General features: G+C 38.2%; 1 protein-coding gene across 1 annotated transcript in view; it reads left to right on the forward strand.

The window, feature by feature from the left end:
- Nucleotides 1-16,406, forward strand: part of IL15 (interleukin 15) — a 54,162-nt gene extending 37,756 nt beyond the window's left edge. The window contains exons 3-7 of the mRNA XM_075709435.1: nt 12,366-12,475; nt 13,736-13,817; nt 14,308-14,349; nt 15,344-15,487; nt 16,069-16,406. Coding sequence (XP_075565550.1) covers nt 12,366-12,475; nt 13,736-13,817; nt 14,308-14,349; nt 15,344-15,487; nt 16,069-16,182 — 492 coding nt within the window. The 3' untranslated portion in view covers nt 16,183-16,406. The remainder of the gene's footprint in view (nt 1-12,365; nt 12,476-13,735; nt 13,818-14,307; nt 14,350-15,343; nt 15,488-16,068) is intronic.
- The last annotated feature ends 6,020 nt before the right edge of the window (nt 16,407-22,426 follow it).

Genomic DNA, 22,426 nt, shown 5'->3' on the forward strand with positions numbered 1-22,426 from the left:
AAGGACTATAACACTTTCCAATCTGCTTATTATAACTTACCCATAAGGCACATACTACCTGGAGACCAGCAGGGACTAATGAAGAGTCATTATGTGTGACACACTTCTTACCATGGGATTTTCTGCAGGCCTTTTGAGTGTACAGAAGCTGTGTAAAGAAGCTTTAATGTAAAACAGGTTTTCAACAAGATGAATCCTGCATGGCTACTCTGATGCAAAACTGTTACTGGCTGCCTGTACAGATTGCCGTGGTTTAACCCCAGCCAGCAGCTAAGCACCACGCAGCCGCTCGCTCACTCCCCCGCCCCGGTGGGATGGGGGAGAGAATCGGAAGAGTAAGAGTGAGAAAATTCCTGGGTTGAGATAAGAACAGTTTAATAATTGAAATAAAATGAAGTAAAATAGTAGTAGTAATAATAACAATATAATAATAATAGTAATAATAATATACAAAGCAAGTGATGCACAATGCAATTGCTCACCAGCTGCTGACTGATGCCCAGCCAGTTCCTGAGCAGCGATCGCTGTCCCCCGGCCAACTCCCCCCAGTTTCTATACTGAGCATGATGTCATATGGTATGGAATAGCCCTTTGGTCAGTTTGGATCAACTATTCTGGCTGTGCCCCCTCCCAGTTGCTTGTGCACCTGGCAGAGCATGGGAAGCTGAAAAGTCCTTGACTAGCATAAGCAGTACTCAGCAACAACTAAAACATCCGGGTGTTATCAACATTCTTCTCCTACTAAATCCAAACCACAGCACTATACCAGCTACTAGGAAGAAAATTAACTCTATCCCGGATGAAACCAGGACACAGAGCTAAGACAAAGATCAGTAATGTCAGTTAGGCTCTGAGAGCAAAAGCTAGAACACCCAGTTGGAAAAGAGCAGACACAGCAACTTAGAGGCACAATATCCAAGTGTAAAACAGATAATAGTATTAAATCTGGCCTAATCAATTTGCAGGAAAGACTTCCTGAGACGACATACAACAGGGGTACTGTCGAGTGGCAGGAATGGATAATTCGCTTTGGAAAAATCCCACAGATGTAAAATTTTGAAAAAAATTAAGAAGAAAGTTTTGTTTTCTGGGACTGAAAATGTGCTGGACCTGTTCTTGCAGAGTGTTGAAAACTTCTAAGTGTGTTCTCAGGAGGAGTCGTCTAGTTTAGTAGTTCAGAAGTTCAACTTCTGGAGAAGAGAGTTGGAGCAAAAATCAGTGAGCTCAGTTAGGAATGTAGAAGTTCCTGATTTTAGGGAAGGAAAGCATAAAATTCTTCATCAAACATTTCAGTCATACTTTCTGCTATGCTGATTATCCAGTTTGCATGTCTTATGGAGAGGGCATTAGGAACATTGGTGAAAGAGCCTATTGCGCTATCTTGATCCTTGGGACGTTTGCATTGATGACAACTCTGGTTTTGGTTTGGGAGCTGCTGTAATCTTTGAAAGTAGCAAGAGTGTGCTGGTGTGTTCATTCTAAGTGTTGCACAACCTCATTTTGTTCTGATTTTGTTCCCATGTGGAAATAGACACCCAATGCTATCAGATAAGTTTTCAAAAAAACCCACAGAGTGTACGTGGACAGAGTCAGCTCGTTCCTTGGCCTCTTGAGGTCCCACACTGAAATGCCCAAAGATTTATTATCAGTAGCATGAGTCATAGAGAATGCAATCATAAGACTTCAGTATAAAGCTAAATCTTATGTTCTTCAAACATTTAGTCAGGGAAGTTTCAGAAACCAGCTGGCAGCTTGGGACTTATCTGTGATAATTCATGTGAATTTTCCTTACTGCTTTCATTTCAGTTGCATTCTGCCACGTGCCTCTATGTGCAGTAGGCGTGATGCCTGTTTTGGTTTTCTGACCAGAAGGTGCCAGGCTGTATGTGAATGGCCATGTTTTTGGTAACTTCTAAGTTTGATTCTAGCTTTACCAACCATGTGGACCTTACATGGCATTTGGGTGAATATCTGCCAAAACCAAACTTTGTTAGCTGTTCTTACAATGGCAACAAAGCAAATTAGTTTGTAATGTTGTGCTTCCATTCGGGACAAAGAGATACCTTCCTTTGGTGGCAAGCAAGCAGTCAGCAATCCTGGTGGGAGAGCAAAGAAAAGCCTATATAAGACAGCAGGGCTCTATTGCCTTCAGCAACTGAGTATTGTTCAAGTGAACAGTATGACACACAGTTATTAATATCTTTGATATATTTTTTTTTTTAAGAAAGTGAGACTGTGAGCCAGATCAGCCCTTGCTTAGAATGACATAGAACTGATTTCTAGCTTTACCATTTGAATGATGAAAAAAAAGTTGCTTGAGAAAAAGACTAGGGGGAAATATTATCCTTTGCTTATCCTCCTTTTATGCCTTCCCACAAGGTGGATGTGGCACATTTACTAGACCAGTTCCCTACAGCTGAATCAGGCATTTATTTCAGTGGGAGCTGCTGAAAGCAGTCCATTTTGAAAATGAGTCTAATTTTTCTTTTTTTTTTTTGATTGATTGATAGATGTTGATCTGAAGATGTGCACTTTCCAATTTGTAAGAAGTATTAATTTTTCTGGCAGGCTGCATTATCTCCCCAAGTGTTTCTTTTACTTAGTAGACTAATCATAATTCTGTAAATAATATATATACACACATATATTTACATATACACATATATATTTAATATACTTGATTGACTTTTTTCAATGTGGTCATGGGTTAAACTTACAATATGTATTTCATCTCTTACAGTTTATCTTGCATCTTTTGTTAGCATATTGGAAACATTTATTATCACTTAATTACCATCACAAAGTGAATTGCTTTTGGCTTAACATCTTGTATGTTAAATCAATGAAGTAAGCAATCCCAGAGTGCAGACCTGTAATTTTATCCAAGAGTTTACTCCTTTTCAATGATATTGTTCCACACAGGTTTATAATGTAAAGGCACCCAGGGATTTATTTGTGCTTTGCAGTATTGCCAATTATTTTATATACAAATGCTTTTAACATCCCTGTGAAGTACTTTTTTCAATCTTTTTAAAACCACTTTTGTCTAAATGAATGTACTCGCTAGTAGACTCATCTTACCCTGTCTGAAAGAAAATTTAAAGTTTTCTGGATGAGTGCCGTGCTGCACTGTTAAGAACTATGACTACCATTTATTCTTTTTTAAGAGTTACAATACAGGAACTAGCTTAATATAATCTAGTATTGCTTCAGCTCTCATTAGTTTGCATACACACAACCTCTTCCATTCCTCTATACATCCTGTGTTTGGCTGCCAAGAAATGAAAGAAAATCATCACCCATACAAATTGAAGAAACCTTAAATATCGACAACTGCTGTATTGCACTCACCACTTGCATACATGTAGAAAAAGTGGTTCAGTGTGCAATTTCATAATTTGTTACATTCCACAAAAATACATTCAAAATTTACATGAAAGGGGGAGGCTTCTGTGGCACACACTAGAGCTTTTCCAATAATCTATTTTCCTGTATCCTAGGGCAAGAACTAAGGATGATTGCTCATTTGCTGTAAGTCTTACTGCATTGTTACAAGTGATTTATAGTAGTATAAAGCAGAAATAATTTCCTTTCCAAATTTGTTTGCTTTTTCTATACAGAAATATTAAACAAATCTATAGTAGAGATATTTTGTTGTTCTTTGAATCCTGATACTATTTTTTTTTTTTCTGCCTACCGATCTGTTTACAATATTTCTCTTGGAAGTTTGTATGCTGCTTTCCTCAGTTGTTCGATAATCTGTTTTTCCCAGGTTAACATTTTGGTCAAGTTCTCAACAACTCTGGAAATGGGAATAACTTAATTGGTCTCAGTAAAGCTATGGCAATTGACACACATTAGGATTTCATTCTGCTGTATAAAGAAGAATAAAAGCACAAGAAAAAGTAGAGTACTTCAGACTACATCCTGCCTGTTTGCTTCAGGATCCAGTAGATTCCAGTAAAAGTATTTCTGTCAGGGAGGGTCATAGATAGTGATTTTCTGTTCTAAGAAAAGCTCTGAAAATACTGCCTTACTTTACCATTTTGAGAACTATATTTGCTGGTTTTAGTCTTCTATTACAAGTGCGTTACAGACCTCTATTAGCATATGATATTATTCACAGACTTTGAGCTGAGTATTTTGCTGAGACTGAGATATTATTTGTCCAGCAGTTGCTCCCATGACAACTATTTTACAGTGTCAGGATTTCCAACTTTTATGCATCAGTGTGACATCCTTTATATTTTTTACTGTGTAAGTTTCTGTGGCTGGCACTGTCTTAGATGCTAACATCCTCCCCCTAAACACACAAAAATGTTATCCCTAACATATTTTTGTTCTCTGTTGGGTATTTGTTGCCATGGCATAAAAATATCACAAATAATATTTACAGGGAGTGCCTAACAGCATATATAGATCAGGACACATTTTGCTAAACAAATTTCAGTGCTGACTAGTTCTGGCTCTTTTTTTTATGTTTTATTAATGTCCTTTACATTTTGAATCTCCTGTGATTCAACTGCTTACTAATCTGGGAGAGTATCCTCTGAAAGGCCTTTTCACTAATTATTGCATATTGCATCCTGAGGGGGGTTGTTTGGAGATAAATGGTGAAAGCTAACCATCTGTGCCCTACAAATGATGTTTTTGCTGTGTACTTCCTCTTTACTTTTCTGATTATGCCTTTAACTCATTAATTTTGTCACTACCAAAACTTGGGGCTTCTTTGTTTATCAATCACAGTGTTTGTCAAGCAAACCTGCATTAATGTCATATATGCTTGCATCAGGACAACATTAAGTTGATCTTTCATAATTTAATAAGTGAATGATACCTTGAAAAGACTGACATTACATGGAAGGATGTAAAAAGAAAGAAGCATGTCTTAGCGTTCCTTTCTGGCTGGATTTTGCCAGCTGACAAAAAATGCTTAAGAGAGATCCTGAATTGACAGGCAAGGGAATTAGAATTGACAGGTCTAACCTGTGGAGTAAGCGACATGTTTGATGTCCTGGTCCCTCGGTCATGTAAATAGGGACCTGGCACCCCTATTTCAAGCAGAGCTATTAATGGAAGAGGCCTGTGGTCATCGAGTGTGCATTGCATCATATGTTCTGAGACTGTGACTGACAAATTAGTGAAAGCAGATGGACTAAAGGGAAAGCTCTTAATTTATAATATTCATACTTATATTCAACTAGTAATATTTATCCCTAAATACTGCAGCACTTCTGTTGGGTTTCACTGCTATTGTGACTGTAAGGTTCTTTGGAAAGGTATAAAATCTTTCTTTGCACCAAGGACAAACTTCCTGTCAGGCCTATAGCCAAGTATAGGACACATCTTCATAAGGCAATGGTATGAGCCCCAGGCCTCAAGCATGTTTTGCAAAAAAAAGGTCAAAGGAAATATTTAACTTCTTACATTTCAAATTCTGGTGTTTAAGGTATTGAGTGGAATAGCAATGACTCTGTGACCTTTTGACAAAATTTTCAAACAGGCATTGCAAACTTTACTCTCTGGCATAAATGCTGGTTAGCAAGAGCATATAGAAGAAGGAAGTCCTACTGGATGACTGTCAAAAGCAAATCAACAAGTATTTAAGCAAACCAAGAACACATACATGCGTAAATGATTAAACTGAGAGTTTCCTGCCGTGCTGATTACTGAGAATACTCTTTTGAAGGTGAACACTACTCACATACAAGCAGAATAAGCTATGTAGAACTCCACAGGAGGGTCGCAACAATACAATAAAAACAAGGAACACTATAGTTCTTGGGGGAGGGCTGGGGTGTGTGCGTGTGTGTAAGGGACGCCAAAAAGAAAGAATGGCCAATTTTAAAATGGCAGCTGTAAAAATGCTTTAGCCTGCCTAACTTTAGCTAAACACAAAACTTCTGAGAAAGCACTTTAGCTTTGTGGAATAAAGGCTTGAATACATAACAATCTAAGGCATGTTTTAGCTCTCATGCAGGCAAGCATTCAAGCATGTGATTTGGTGTAACACTGAGTAATTCCACTGACTTCCTTTCTGGATCAGTAGGTACAAGCTAGACAGAAACATGGAAGGCTTGCTCTTTGCCTTCAAACCTTGAGGAGGAGAGCTGCTGGTAGCACCTGATGGAGCTTGAGGGATGATTTCTTAGGCTTCTATGCAAAGATGAGTAGGAAGGGAAAAAAGGAACTAGAATGACTGTGGAATCATAATGGATTCAATCACTATGATGGCAAAGAAGCGACTTTTTAATGGTTGCTGCATCAAATGGTGTTCAGAACAGAACTTACCAGAGCTGTAAAATATGTTTCTTCGATAGATGGGAATAGTCTGTAGAAACTGGGAAAGGCTTTAAGGCCCTGGTACTAGATCCCATCATAGAAAAATATTTCTTTCTGTTGATATAGGTGACACACAAATGAAATTAGTCTCAAGGTGTGTTTAGAGGGCTGCACCTTTAGGTAGAAACAGAGTTTCTTATTGTCTCAGAGTATGTTGATGTGGTCCTCTTTTTATCTCTGAATTCTATTCTATCAGAATAAATACATTCTGACAGCAATTCATATTCAGGGTTTTTTTCTGTTTGGTTGTTTCCCTTTGGTTGTTCCCTTTAAACTGTCTAGAGGAACTTAGGAATGAAAGAGCAGAGAGATCCTTCAATGAGTCTGCTCCTTTGACTTGCAGTGTTTCCAGCATTTACTCCATAACAAGGCACTAAGAACATGTCTTTCCACTAAAACTTACTCATGATCCATGAAAATTTGATTTCAGAATTACTTATTTAAGGGCTCAATACTGAAACATCCATCTAGTTCAGAAGTATTGTTTTCTTTATGGGCTCTATTCCTTTTTTAGTCACTTCCATTAGTTTACTCTCCATGGCTTCTCTCTTGAAAAAAAAAAAAACCTTTTTAAAAAAAGCTTCTTTTTTACAAGACTAGGATGCAAATGGGAAAAACATCTGATTTTCTTCCCAATCTTACAGATTCTGACATTAAAAATGCTCTCTATGTGTCTGAGCATAGAGAAGGAGCTCAAATATTATGCACAATACACAACCTTAAATAGATGCAGCACTCCAGTTGTACAGCTACTTGACAATTTGTCCCCTTGAAAGGGATAGCCCTAGCACAAGAGGCCGAACAATTAATTAGTGGAGCCAGCAAACAGTGAACAGCAGAACAAGAGCTGTAGGATGTGATTTTGTTGAGCGAGGAGGCAGAGTTCTCTAAAGGAGGCTGTAATTATTGTGGCAAAGGAGACACTGAAGGAGAAGAATTGCAGAAACATTACAAATGAATGGGTGTAGAACTCAGCTCTGCATGATGTAGAAAGTACTTGAATATGGATCTGAAAAAACCCCCACCTTTGTGCCTGGCTTCTTGCTCAATAAAACGTCCAAGGACTAGAAAGAGCTGGAGGTGATGGTACAATTTTAGAGGGAAATTCACAGCAGTAACAGATAAGAGAATATTTACAGCTCTCTCTTGCACAAGAAGTAAAAGAGAAAGACTTCAGGACACACATCCGTAGAACAGGGCAGAGCAGAGATGACTAAAATAGGATAAATAACGTGCAAGAAGAGGTATATTGCACTAGAGAATGAAGGTGAGAAATGGTCAGAAGCAAAACATTACATGGCAACAAATAAGGGAAGAGCAACACATCCTACACACAAAAAAAGAGAGGGAAACCAAGAAGCCAAGGATGAACAAAAATGGAATACAGGGTGTTACAAGAGAGAGCAGTCTGAGGAGGGTGATTTGCTTACAGGAGTAAGGAATGGAAGGACTAGTGATGCCTATCAGCATTGCCGAGACTAGCCAGAAAGCCCAGAGGCAAAAGGAGAAAGGACTGATCAAGAAAAAAGCTGTGTGCTAGAGGTCAAGAAGTTAGGGATAAATTGAGAGTAACCAAAAAATAAGCAGATTAGACTTTGGTTTTTTGGTTGGTTTGGTTTTGGTTTTTTGGGTTTTTTTTTTTGGTGGGGATGGTTTTTTGCAAATAGTGAAAGATTCTTCAGACATTTCGGGATTATGAAAGAAATGGGCATAAAATTATGGCAGGGGAACGTATTACTGAAGGATGAGCCACCAGTGTGATACAGTCATGAAGAAAACACTGGCACTAGCCATTTCCCTATTTTCCATGAAAGGTGAAAATATTAGCACCAGTTTCTAAATCCTTCGTGAGATCTCAGTATGTTGTAAGCTTCTGGTCACTTGTTTTCAAGAAAAATGAGGCAGATGAGGACTGCTAGGAAGGTCATGGAAATGGAGGCAAATGTCTTCAAGAGATTGCATTGTATAATTGTAGTGGGTTGACCCTGGCTGGCAGCTAAGCTGCCACCCAGTTGCTTGCTCAGTCCCTGCCCCAGCCAGGCAGCAGAGAGTACTGGAAGGGTAAAAGGGAGAAAAACTCAGGGATTGAGATAAAGACAGTTTAATCAATAAAGAAAAAAAAAACAAACAAAAAAACCAATGAAAACCCAAACCCCAAGTAATGCAAAAGCAACACTCACCACCTCCCACCAGCAGACCAATGCCCAGCCAGTCTCCGAGCAACGGTTACCTTTGAAAAAAATCCTCCCCTCCTCCTTTTAATGCAGAGTATGATGTGATACAGTATGATGTATCTCTTTGCTCAGTTTGGGTCAGCTGTCCTGGCCATGTCGTCTCCCAACCTCTTCTGCACCTCCAGCCTATTTGCTGGGGGAGGTAGGGGAGAGCAGAGTGAGAAAAAGCGAAGGCCTTGCAAGCACTGTCCAGCAATAGCTAAAACGTTAGTGAGTTATCAACACCGTTTTGGTCAAAAATCTAAAACATAGCACCATACCAGCTACTATAAAGAAAATTAACTGCATTCTGACCAGACCTAATACAATAGTCAAGCAAAATGGAGGCTGAGAGAAGACTGCTGTCTACTTACTTATCAAAGAGTGATCCCAATGAAGGAAAGAGCTGTTTTAGACTGAAGAACACTATTGAAAGCATATGCACACATAAACAAGAAGTGGCCAAGGACTTGTAGGTTCAGGATCTAACTTCTCTAACAAAATTCTCTAATAAAAATACAGTTCAAAATAAGCAATAAAAACTAGTGGACTTTTGCAGATAAAACCAACTTGCACAGGAATGAAACTGTCTTAGTTACAAATATCACATCTCAAGGATTCGCCGAACAATTTATAAGCAAATCTTAATAAAGAAATTTAGATGTATGGTATATAGGGAAAGACATGTAATTTTAGCTTGCAGTACTTTCATTCACATGTAACTTAAATATTGTAAATAGCTAAGAATATTTTCTTTTGACTTATAGTTTTTGTGACAGCCAAACCAGCAAAATCAGCAACTGTTTCTGCCTTGTTAAAGAAAAGTTTTGTTGTTTGCTTCCTTAAGGAGAAAACAGTACTACTGTGGCTTAGATTTTACTCAGTGGTAACCACTCTTGAAGTGCTGCATTTTAACTTCATTATAAGAAAGCAGCATTCCTTTCCAAACAGATTATTGTGTATATCATAACTCTCAATTGCATTTTGGAATAAAATATATTCACTTACAAAGGCTTTAATCCTTAAACTAAAGTTGCAGGTTATCAGGACACAAGCTGCAGATAAATATATGTATGTATTTAAATATGAACTGCTCCCTTGTCCAAAGTTCAAGCTTCCATAAAACAAGAGTAAGTATCAGAGACATAATGAAGACAGAGAGGAATTGGTTAATGATTAAACAGAGTAAGAAATGAAAAACTGACACTAGCCAAAAGAAATTTTTAAATTACAACAATGTGTGTTCAAGGCAGGAAAATAATTTGTCAAAGCACGTAAGTGAGCTAACATTCCTTGTGTTGTTGAATAGTAGTTTGGATGAAATAATTAAGAAATTCAAGTAGAAAATGGCCCTGAATTGCTGAAAGGAATGTGTTAGATGATCTACTGGACGCTGAGAAATTCTTTCTCTATGAACAAATGTAATACCCTTTAGAGTATGCATGTAGTATATTTTTTTATGTATTTTATAATTGGTACAAGTTCTCTATTACTTCTAAAAACTAGGCTTTTATTTTAAATTAGTGATGATTATTTAATTACAATAAAAGTTACTTAACATACTTAAGAAAACCAAAGATCAAGACAACTTCATTAATCATTAAGAGCAGAGGGTTCCATTGTCATCACAGTGAACAATTATTTAAAAAAAAAGGAAACAAACGACAAACTAATGATAACCCTAGGCCATTATTCATTAGGTACTGTAATGTATTATTTTCCTCACCTTGAACACTTTGTTCTACAGCATAAATTTGACAATGCATTTGGACTGGAACTCCCTCTCAAATCAGCTTTTTAAGGCCCTGTAATACTAATTATGAAACACAAAGCTGGTAAGTGTATATGGACCCAACATAAGTCTTTCATATTTTCATTTGTAGCCACCTCATCTCATTTGATAAAAACTGGCTTGTAAAATTATCAAAATGTTTACCTACTGTAAAATGTTTCTAATACATTTTGAATCATTTTGTTAAAACATGTTTTAAAAAATTTAAACAAGGGATTAAAACACATTTTCTTCAGCTGTATCCAACAAATCAGATTTTAAATTTCTTTAAATGCATTTTGAGTTTCCCCATAGGGCTACTTTTGAACTTCAATTAAATAAAAAAAAAAAAGCCAAAAGCCAAAATAGGATATTTTTTAAGGACTGGCAAATCAAATCAAGAAAGTTAGTATGCAGATTTAAAAAAAAACAAAACCAACACCATGACAAATTTCTGATAAAACAATATTAACTGTGGAAGGGTTACAGCCTTTCTGTCATACTACAACAAAATGATTTAGCTCTTTTGACCATAGCCAAGCAGTTAATATTTTTTTCCCATTACATTCTTGTATGTTTTAAATATATTTATTCTATTTATATATACTTAATATTTTGGTTTTAATACTCACATATTTTTTATTTCCATTTGTTCTGGAAATAGTAAGAGGTTGAGCCTTGGTTTTAGCCACACTTTGGGTAACAATAACACGGCGTGTTCCATACTGAAATAGCTCGGAAGATGGATGAGATATTACTTGCTCTGGCCTTACTTTAATTTGGGTTATCTGTTTATCATTCATTTACATACTTCTTATTTAACAGGTTTTGGACACACACGGGTGATAAAAGGGTCTGGCACTGCTTTCCATTATTGACTGTGGAATTTATGTAGTGATTAGGTTACTATGCTATTTCAGCTATATCTTTGGGTTTTGGAAACAAAATAATTGCAACGTGTTTAAAACATTTTCTGTTTAAGAGAGTAACAAATATTTGTTACAAATACTCTTCAGAAGTCCCCTGTGACACATGTAAGTATTACACTCCTGGCTTTGCCAGTAGATGCTTTAATAACTGTTAGGTGGCTTTCAGCAGGTTAGCTTGCAAACCTGACAATGTATGCAGTGACCTCTCATTTTCATATTTTTACCACTGCACAGTGCTAGCTCTTGTTTCATTATGTTCTCTGGTCCATTTTTAAATATACACTTGCAAGTTAGCATGTGAATAAACCACTGCTAAAGAAACATCATTTGAGTCAGTTAATATAAAAGTGTTGCACATATGATAAGAAATAAAACCTTGTATCAAAAGCATAGGTGCAGATAATTAACCTAGCTCTGCGAAGGAACTGTATCAGCTTAAATTGAAGGGCTTGTGACTTTGGAACAAAGGTTCCCAGGCTGAACACAGTGAAAAGTTTGCTGATGGTCAATGCATAGCTCTCACCTCCTCCTTATTTCCAGTTGCCAGACTCCACTGACAGAATTCTTAAATGCATCACTTCCCACTATTAGATGTACATACACTAAGGAAAGAAGTATAAATATATACCATATCTAAATACTGTATTTAAAATCTATACACATAACTATAGCATTTGATGTATTTGATGGAGAGTTTCATATATATACAACCGCAATATTGTAGGTAATGTTATAGTTGTAGGTAATTCATAGAACTTGGGTGGCAAAAGGTAACCAGGGGAAAGATCTGCAGGGTGGAAACCAAAACAAAAGTTCTTTAATATTGTCCCTGCTTGAAATTGCAGTCTGCAGCATGAACAGCTAAATTAATAGGGAGCCCAGGATGAGTTCAGATTTTTGCAGTGTGTCTTCAGCATCGGATTTTCTACCAACTGTTTTGTAATGTGATTATATATTTCTGCAAGCCACAAATGAGTTGGTCTTTCAATCTACACACAACAGGTAGTCTTGTCTTGATTGGATGTCTTGTCAAATTGGTTAAGTCAGTACTAAAGCAAAATTCTGTGAAATCAGATTGTGACAAGCTATCGTCTTGGTTGTGTCTTTCAGAAAACACACCTGAAAAGTATTTGTCTGCAATATCAGCTGTATCTTCTTCTGAACAGCCATTTCTTTTGCCTTTTAAAGAATGAGATGGGACTAATCATCTTTTTCCTATGGTAACTACAAAGTCAATGTTAATTAGACAGCAGATACAAATGATTTATTTTTACTATTACAGCTGTTACTTGCCTCCAGTCTCTTTAGAGAGTGGATCCTCTTCTGCCATGATATGCAGTCCCCCATTGCGTCATAGGCCACGGTCCCTTACTTTATTCTGTCTTTGACGAGGCTCAGTCTGGTTGAGAATGCATCTTGGCCCTAATCTCCATGATAACCCTCAAGCTGTTGGAATTGTTGGATTTAAAGACCTCCATCAATTGCCGTATGTCTTCTCAATGAAAAAACCACCACATGTGAACATTTTTAAATATGTATGCTGAATTATGTATATGAGATGCCTCCTTCCATTCTCACTCCAGTTTCCTGTCTTAGAAAACTGGCCGTGCTTCTAGGGCTTACATGCCCCACTTGTTTTCTCCTTGTGCCCCTTCAGTCAAATCGCTTTGCTAAGGTCTGGCATTTCTTCTCTCTCTCTCTCCCCCTGGCAAAAACATTGGTCCTCTGATTCTTGTTATAAACCCCCTTTTTTCCTTTCCCAAAAATCTTGTAATTTTTGAGCTTTTGGTCAAGGCTTGAATGTTTAACAGCTGCTTGTTTTAAACCAACTTCCCAAAACAATTGGTCTGTCTTTCCCTACATTGTTCTATATTACTTTTAGTACGGCAGTCCTGAAAGGCATCCAAATCAAGGATCCAAGTGGGGACACATTAAAACTGCAATTCGCATTCCAAAAATCTTCCAAGGAGAAAGAAATCTTCCTTCCACCCTTTAGTGATTCACTTTGAGCAATACCTTATGCACAGCAGGAGTAAGCTTTCCTGTACACAAAAAATTACATCTAAAATGAAAGACAGTATTTCTACGGGGCTTAAGGTAGAAATTCCATAGTAGCAGGGGGGCAAATTTTCAATATAAGAGACTTTGAAATTTGTGATTTTTTTTTTTTGAAAGAATACTTTGAAAGAATTGTAGGTATTTTACATCAAGTACTTGAACCTTTCTCTTGCATTACATTCTATAAAACGGGCCTTTTTAAAAAACACAATGACTGTTTATACAGTGTGTGACTCTGAGATACAGTCTTAATGTATCTATATGATTTGTCAAATATGCTTGCCCCACACATTTATCATATGTATTTATAAATGTAAACAATGTATCTATAGTATCTTAATAATCTCTGACTCTCTTTTCAGCATAAACATTGTGTATACCTACTGTTTAGCCTAATGGTCACTGGTTTTCTTCTGTTCTAGTGCTTATGTACTAAAGACAGCAGCAGGTCATTGCAAGTGGGCGCATGTTCTGAAAGATTTGGAGCAGATCAAGACATCCAAAGTAAGTTCATAAAAAAGTCAGCATTTCATACAATCATAGCACCAGACATAATTAATTATTTAGCACTGTACTCAGCTAAGAAGCGTCAGTGACAGGGAGCAGGAAGAGGGATGGTGTTTGTATAATGCTGTTTCATGGGTGGAAGCAAAGGAATAGAAGGTTAAAGGGAATTGGAGTTGACCAGATACTGTGGACTCTAGAATTAAATATTATTTTCTTTCTCACTTTTTCTAAGAAAAGGGGCAGTGGACTTGGGAGTTAGCTCCTTCGGATAAATTATTGTGGGGCTCGATTCTGATGAGTCCTCCTCACAGTGAAGCCCATCCTGCAGGTTACTAGGTGACTTTAAGATCACCTGACTTGCTGGCTCCCAGTACCTGGATGGTTTGGGCCTTTGAACTTGGAGATAATAAAGCTAACTCTGCAAGACATGGATTATCTCTAAATCTGGTAGTTAATGTTCATAATTCTAACTCTTGTTTTCTTTTAGGACATTGATGTCAGTTTATATACTGCAAGCACAGATGAGGATGTAAGTAAACTCAGAATTTGACCACAACTGGTCTAATATGGCAGCTTCGTTTCTTTACTAGCAACTTTCTCATAAGATAGCCTTGGTCTAATTTGAGAAAAGTTTCAGAAATCAAATAAGCCTTGGCAGGAACAGTTCTATTAGTTCAAGTACTTATGATAAATTATGTAAGCAGGTCTTAATTATTTTTACTGAATCAACTGCTATTAAAATTAATCAATTAAAAGGGATGATCCAAAATGATCTTATCAAAGCAAACACTGCTAAAATAGTGCTGGTATTCGTTTGTAACTTGAAGGAGAAAAAAAGTGACAAAGGAGATACTTCCAAATATTATTATTTAACACCATGTACTATTTAATCAAATAAAATACTGGAGAAATGGAATATGGAGAGTAACTGTCAGCATCTACCTGTGCATTGCTCTGCTTTTGCCGTTATCTTAACTGAACCGAGCCAGAGAGGTTAATCCATTGTAATGGCTGATTTGATAGCTGGTAACATCAAGAAGATTTTCTTAAAGTTTGACAGTCTGATATGAAAGTCAGACAACCTGTGACTTATTCTTGGCTTTATTGTTGATGTGATGGAGAAATCGGTACCTCTGCTTCTTTTTCTTTAATTTGTGAAATACAGGTCATATCTACTTTCTCTTCTCCCCTACCTACTCTGAATTTAGATCTCTGAATGAAAGTGCTAGAACTACTACTACTAATAATAATTTAATTCCACTATGTTTAATTAGATCCCAAATTCCTATCCCAATTAATTATTTTTCTATGTTCATCAAGACACTATGTTTCACCTCGTCTCAGCAAATTGGCTGGCCTTTATGTTGTTAGCTCTCACAGCCAATCTTTGCAGATATTTAAAAGTATTTGAATAGTAAGAAGAGATATCCAGTGAATAAAAATCAGCCACTTCATGGTAAATTGTATCTTACTTTCAATTATTCCTTTTTAATTGTAAAACTATTACAACTTCATTTTTTCAGAAAGAATGCCAAGAACCTGTTATGAGATGCTTTTTCTTAGAGACAAAAGTAATTCTTCAAGAATGTCTTATCAAAAATTGTAGTAAAACACAGGATGTATTGAACATATGGAAAAATGGAAATGCAAGCTTGGAAAATAACAAGGTAAGTAACACCAACAGTCTGTGGAAAAGGCAAATCAAAAAAATTTCTTCAGTAACAGAAATACCTCTTTTGTAATATAAAAGATGGGATGGTACAGATGAAAGCAACTGGGATCCAGTAACCTGTACATATAACAATGAAAAAGCTACACATACAATGATGAAAAAGCAGAATTTAGTGGATTTTAGAAAAACACTTTCAGGATTCCCATCAAAGCAGATACTTTTGACTGTGCATGCATATATATGACAGGGTGTTTGAATGTGTATGTATGAATAACAGTTTGTAACTTCAGTATCTGAAGTCAGGTATGCTCAGACACATACAGAAAAGTATCCTCATTTTCAAAGGGACAGCTGCTTGCATCTCTCACTGAAGTGCTGTATCTTTGAAAGCTGATCCTACTCAGAAAGCAAGCCAGGAGCTGCAGCGAACATAAGTACCATGAAAGCCTCCAGCAACGCTTTCTGTAGCCATTGACTGCATTGGAATTTTTCACAAAAACAGGACAAACAAGGGTTAGTTCTCTATCAGAACAAACAGATTGGTATCCTGCTTTACTATTGCTTTTTCTTTTTCAGTTGAATTCCACAACATCAGCAAAATGCAAAGAATGTGAAGAGTATGAAGAAAAAAATTTTACGGAGTTTGTACAGAGTTTTGTAAAGGTTATACAGAGGGAATGCAAACACTGACCAAAAGACACAAGCTGGGAACCACGATGCTTCCACAAACATCCTCAGAGAAATTAGATTATTGCCAACAATAAACTGGAAAGAACATCACTTACAATCCTACTTACGTAGCATAACATGTAAACAAAGAATAATAAAATCCCTGTAATTCACAATGTATTCATAACTGAATACATACAAATGATATTAGTTATGAAATATAAATGAAAGTAACTTAACAAGGTTTAAAACTTCTTGACTTAATGTGTCTTTATTTTTTGTCCATGGGACCAGTCCATGGGAAAAGAAATCCTGCCTAACTTACCAACCTTTCAACAAAATTCTTTAAGAAGATCTCATGATATCCACAGTGGGAATCTCCTCATGACCATCAGTTCAGGGCTAACTGAATGAGGTTTCAGAGAAAAGCTCTTCTATTACTATTATTAATATAAAATTATCATACCCTGTTAAAGCATTTAGCTATCGCTTTTTTTGTTATCTGAAATCTATCCCTTTCTCATTTGTGCTCCTGTAGGATCCTAGCTCATCTCTCACTTTAGTTGTTGGTCATGTCTGACAGTTCTCCCTGCTATTTTTTTTCTCATTAACATTCCCTCAACGAACTAGTGTCAAAACACAAGCTGAAGCTTACTTGTCTTAAAGGTCTATTGGCTCTCTCTTAATATATTTATTTATACTATGGTTTTCAAGTAAACCAAATTACTTGTTTTGCTTAAGAATTCCAAGTAAAAAAAATAGTATATTTATTTAAAGATTCTTCCTTGCCTTTTTTCCCTTTTGTACAATGATAGCATAAGGGTATTAAAAATTATCTCCAGTCTTCTCAACAGACAGTAATGCTGGTGCTTGGTTCCATGGTCCAACGACAGAACACGCTTTGTAGTGCATTTGTTACCTCCGACACAGACACTGTCATTATGGTAATTCCTACAGGTCCTTTAGCAATTACCAAGGATTTCAATCTAAATTTCAACCAAGGAAATGTAGCGTAAATTTCATTGTCTGAATAAAGGAGGTGACCAAATCTCTTACACACTTAAAAAAATAATTCTATGTGGTAGAAATCTTTCCTACATAGTAGAGTTTGTAACTTTGGTCTCCTTTGGGGATAAGAATTTTGAAGGCAGGAATCACTTTTGACCAGTTTTTGGAAATCATGATTGCTGTATTTCTAAGACTCAATGCAAAGGCACCTGTCCTCTGGTAGTTCTGAAATGTTGCATAGTCTTCTTTCAGCTCTTTCTAAAGCAACTACTTTCTTCATGATTCATAACCATGTCATACCAACTGCTATCCATAATAAGTAATTTTTTTCTCCAGGCACCTCCATTTCTCCATCTTCATTTCATAAATGGCTGAGTCATTCAGCTGTCTGCTTACCAGGACCGGAATCTCAATCTCATTATGGCAACAAATACACTGCCTGGTACTCCCTTATTGTTGGGTTACTCCCAACAGTCAATCTTCAGCATTCTGAGGAGCTGAATCTCCAGTAAACTACAAGAGAAAGAACATAAATGTGAGCACAGTGGATGTCATCTTCCAGGTGACTTACAGAGTAACTGATTGGTAAATTCATGAGCACATTGATATTAGGATTAAACAATGGCAGAGGTATACAAAAGAAAGAAACAAATTATTTGCCACTGCAAAACATCAGTGAAAGAAGTATTTATTACATAGTTTGGATGAAGTAAAATGGTCCTACATTTTAAATTTTTCCTTAAAACAATGGAACGCATTGAATATGATTTTCTCTTACCTGATGTCACATGCATAGGCAAGGTAATACCAAGTTACAACTGTGCTTTTTAATCAAAAAGATAAAGGGATTTTCCTTATTTCTAACTCTGAGGGAGTTTGAGACATAGTCCAGCAGTATTCATGATGGGAGAAACAAACAGCTCCTTTGCTCAGATAGTTTTCATCTTGGCTTACCTGATTAATTTTATTCTGGTTTTCGTTAAATCATTTACCAGTGGCAAGTATGTTAAATACTGTGAATTTGTCGTTCCAAAAGAATATTGCTAAGTCTGTGACCACTCAGCTTGCCACCCTGTTAGCCACTTTCTCTTGGACATTGGCCATATCACTTTTATTTTGTTTCACCTCCATCTGTTCCAGATGCGTATTCTAGAACCAAAAAAGGCCATTTGCTAATCTAGTTCTCCAGTATTTCTCCTGGGGTTTTCCTTTTCCTGAGAGCTAAGCTGCAAATTGAAAGCTTTACTACATCCTGAATCCTATGGTTATAAGAAATGATCTGATCAGTATAAAGGATGGACTAAATTAAGGCCAGGTTGGGTTGGTTTTGGTTTTTTGAGTGAGGGAATTCATACATATCCCGGAGGAAAAGATTTGATATGACTAAGACACGCATGAACCTGATCTGATTTGTTAGTACTACAGGCGGAACAGTAAAAACTAATGCAGGGTGCCTACTTTTGAAGTAAACAACCCTAGGTTGAGGAATGTATTTCTTCTACACAAGGTCTAGTAATTTCTGTGGCATTTACTATCTGATCTTTTCAAACTACTGTTGGTAAATGTTAAGAAAAATATTAATGCTGTATTTTCTCCAATTAATCCAACTCAGTTTGGGACTAAGGTGACTCATAGCAGAGTGTTTCTATGTGCAGAAAGAAAAATAACTCTACCTTTTGACACCAGATGGGAAGAATAATGCTCTTCCACAGAAGTTTTGGACTACATAATTCTGTGTTCCTGACTTTGCAATAATTTAGAATCTGTTTTTCCTTTTCTTTCCTGGTATTCAGTATCCATATTTCTGTCTATATTTTGACAGGATAATGCAAGTAGCACTAGTGCAGTTAATGTCTGACATCCTCTGCCTTCTTGTTGTTTTATTAGACCCTGAAGATAAATATTGATTGCTCATCAATACAATGTTGCCTCCAGTGGCTCCAAATATTTGAGCACCTGTTCATCAGGTACTGTGCAGATAATTTCACAGGAGACATTTGAAAGTCCTCACAGTTTAAAGTCAGTTCTGGATCAGCATCAGTATATTTATACAAGGACTATCAGCTATAATACCTCCTTCTTAAAACACGTAAGAGAATTTAACCAATAATTTCTGCAGTCCAGATTTTCTTTTAAGCAGTCCATCTATCCTGCATGATCAATAGATTTCAGTTTCTGCAATGTCTGACTGTCTTAAAATTACAGGGCACAGTATGCCTTATCAATTTCATTTTCCTAGTAGACATCTGGACCTTAAAAGTAGCATCTGACAGTTTCCCCACGATTTTTTTAAAGTCAGTTCAATTTCTGACTAAGGTTATACAGTGATTTAATTAAGCTAATAATGTGGCATTATCCCTGTTGAGTATGCTGAAGGAGTATTCTCCTCTGATACTCCAAGTAAGCTTTTACATCTTGAGTGGCCCTTCGTAGGCATTTACCTATGTGGATGCGTAAGTTCATAATAATTAATAACTGCCCAGAGGTATTGGTCCATTTGTCCATTCTTTAACCAAGGAGATGCTATTTTAATGGGCAAGATGCCTTCAGTGAGAAGCCAGCAGCCATGGTAACCTTAAGAGTAAGCAAAGGGCAGGCCAATAGAGTACTGCAGGTCTATAGTGGATGGTCTGTTTTGCCCACACAGAAACAGGTGACTCCTCATTTGACTTGAGTGATGGTATCAGTGGTTTCATCTTTTTCTCCATTCAAATCCCCTTTTAAGGGATTGATATAAGTGTTCACTGATGCTAGTTCATTTGGAAATGAGAACTTTGTGAAAGCCAGAATCATTAATGGTAGTGGAAAGAGGCAGATTCTGAACTGCAGCTACCTCTCTTGTTGGGAGCTTCACTGTTTTGGGGAAAGTAGAAAAAAGGGGATTCTTTGCCTGCAGTGAAGTGGATGGTGGCTCAGCAGCAATTTCAGATTATCCATTGTGTTCATATGGCTATGTGAGGAAAAATAGTTAGAAACATACTTTAGGATCCATTCCAGCTCCATGTGGCAAAAGCTCAGAGAGACCGTGAACATTTGAGTCAGCCCAACGTACAGCGGCAACACTTACAAAGGAGGGCAAACAGTCTATTCGCTATATATATCAACAGGCATTCTCCATAGCTAAAGCAGTGTTTCAACTGCTTCAACCCTTCAACCAAGGGTCCAGATCCAAAGTGTAATAGAAGCCAAGGAGGGTAGCTACTGTAGAAGTCAGTACGGTGTATGTTGACTTAATCTCCTGAAAGCAACAGCCTGCTCTTTCTTTGTTTTTCCTGCTGCAGCTTTCTGAACAGGTCCAACAGAGATTTTGACAGAGTCTCAGTGTTTTTTTCTTAAGTCAGTCATAGAATCATAGAATCATAGAATCGCCTAGGTTGGAAAAGACATTTAAGATCATCCAGTCCAACCATTAACCTACACTACCAAGCCCACCTAAACCAATCAAGGGTAGACTAGACTAAACCATATCCCGAAGTGCCACATCTACCTGTTTTTTGAACACTTCCAGGGATGGTGACTCCACCACCTCTCTAGGCAGCCTGTTCCAATGCTTGACCACCCTTTCCGTAAAGAAATTTTTCCTAATTTCCAGCCTAAACCTCCCCTGGCGCAGCTTGAGCCCATTTCCTCTCGTCCTATCGCTAGCTACTTGGGAGAAGAGACCAACACCCACCTCACTACAACCTCCTTTCAGGTAGTTGTAGAGAGCGATAAGGTCTCCTCTCAGCCTCCTCTTCTCCAGGCTAAACAACCCCAGTTCCCTCAGCCGCTCCTCATAAGACTTGTTCTCCAGACCCTTCACCAGCCTTGTTGCCCTTCTCTGGACACGCTCCAGCACCTCAATGTCTTTCTTGTACTGAGGGGCCCAAAACTGGACACAGTATTCCAGGTGCGGCCTCACCAGTGCCGAGTACAGGGGGACAATCACCTCCCTGCTCCTGCTGGCCACAGCATTCCTGATACAAGCCAGGATGCTGTTGGCCTTCTTGGCCACCTGGGCACACTGCTGGCTCATGTTCAGCCGGCTACCTACCAACACCCCCAGATCCTTTTCGGCCAGGCAGCTTTCCAGCCACTCCACCCCAAGCCTGTAGCGTTGCATGGGGTTGTTGTGACCGAAGTGCAGGACCCGGCACTTGGCCTTGTTGAACCTCATACAGTTGGCCACGGCCCATCGATCCAGCCTGTCCAGGTCCCTCTGCAGGGCCATCCTACCCTCGAGCAGATCGACACTCCCACCCAATTTGGTGTCGTCTGCAAACTTACTGAGGGCACACTCGATCCCCTCATCCAGATCATTGATAAAGATATTGAACAAGACTGGCCCTAAAACAGAGCCCTGGGGAACACCGCTCGTGACCGGCCGCCAACTGGACTTAACACCATTTACCACAACTCTCTGGGCTCGGCCACCCAACCAGTTCTTTACCCAGCGAAGAGTATGCCTGTCCAAGCCGTGAGCTGCCAGCTTCCTGAGGAGGATATTATGTGAGACGGTGTCAAAAGCTTTGCTAAAGTCCAGGTAGATGACATCCACAGCCTTTCCATCATCTACCAGGCGGGTCACCAGGTCATAGAAGGAGATCAGGTTGGTCAAGCAAGACCTGCCTTTCGTGAACCCATGCTGGCTGGGTCTGATCCCCTGGTTGACCTGTATTTGCCTGTGGAGTTCGCTCAAGATGAACCTCTCCATAATCTTCCCCGGCACCGAGGTCAGGCTGACAGGCCTGTAGTTCCCCGGGTCCTCCTTCCGGCCCTTCTTGTAGATGGGCGTCACATTGGCAAGCCTCCAACCATCAGGGACCTCCCCTGTTAACCAGGACTGCTGATAGATGATGGAGAGTGGCTTGGCGAGCTCCTCCGCCAGCTCCCTCAGTACTCTCAGGTGGAAAGTCCAGTTCAGCACCTGAAAAATAGTGATATTGTTACATGTCTTAACAGAAAATGTCACTGAGTTACCATTGCCTGCACATTTTGCCAGTTTTGAGTACCAAAGGACTGTTCCATTTTTCAGTACTTCTGCCTTTAAGTAGGAATACTAGACATGCAGGTGCAGCAGATCATAGGGATTCAAGTGGCTACACTGGAGCAACAATATTAGCCCCCTATCACACCAGAGGATAAGTGAATGTTTCCAGAAGTATCATCTATTTTGTAAAGCAAGGTAAAGGACATTTGCATTTGCACAGAAAATTACTTCCCAGTAGGTTATGGCCTCCAGGTAAACTGACTAGGACAGAGGCATGTTGGCAAATCA

This window comes from Pelecanus crispus, chromosome 4 (assembly GCF_030463565.1).
Source record: "Pelecanus crispus isolate bPelCri1 chromosome 4, bPelCri1.pri, whole genome shotgun sequence".
Taxonomy (NCBI): Eukaryota; Metazoa; Chordata; class Aves; order Pelecaniformes; family Pelecanidae; genus Pelecanus; species Pelecanus crispus.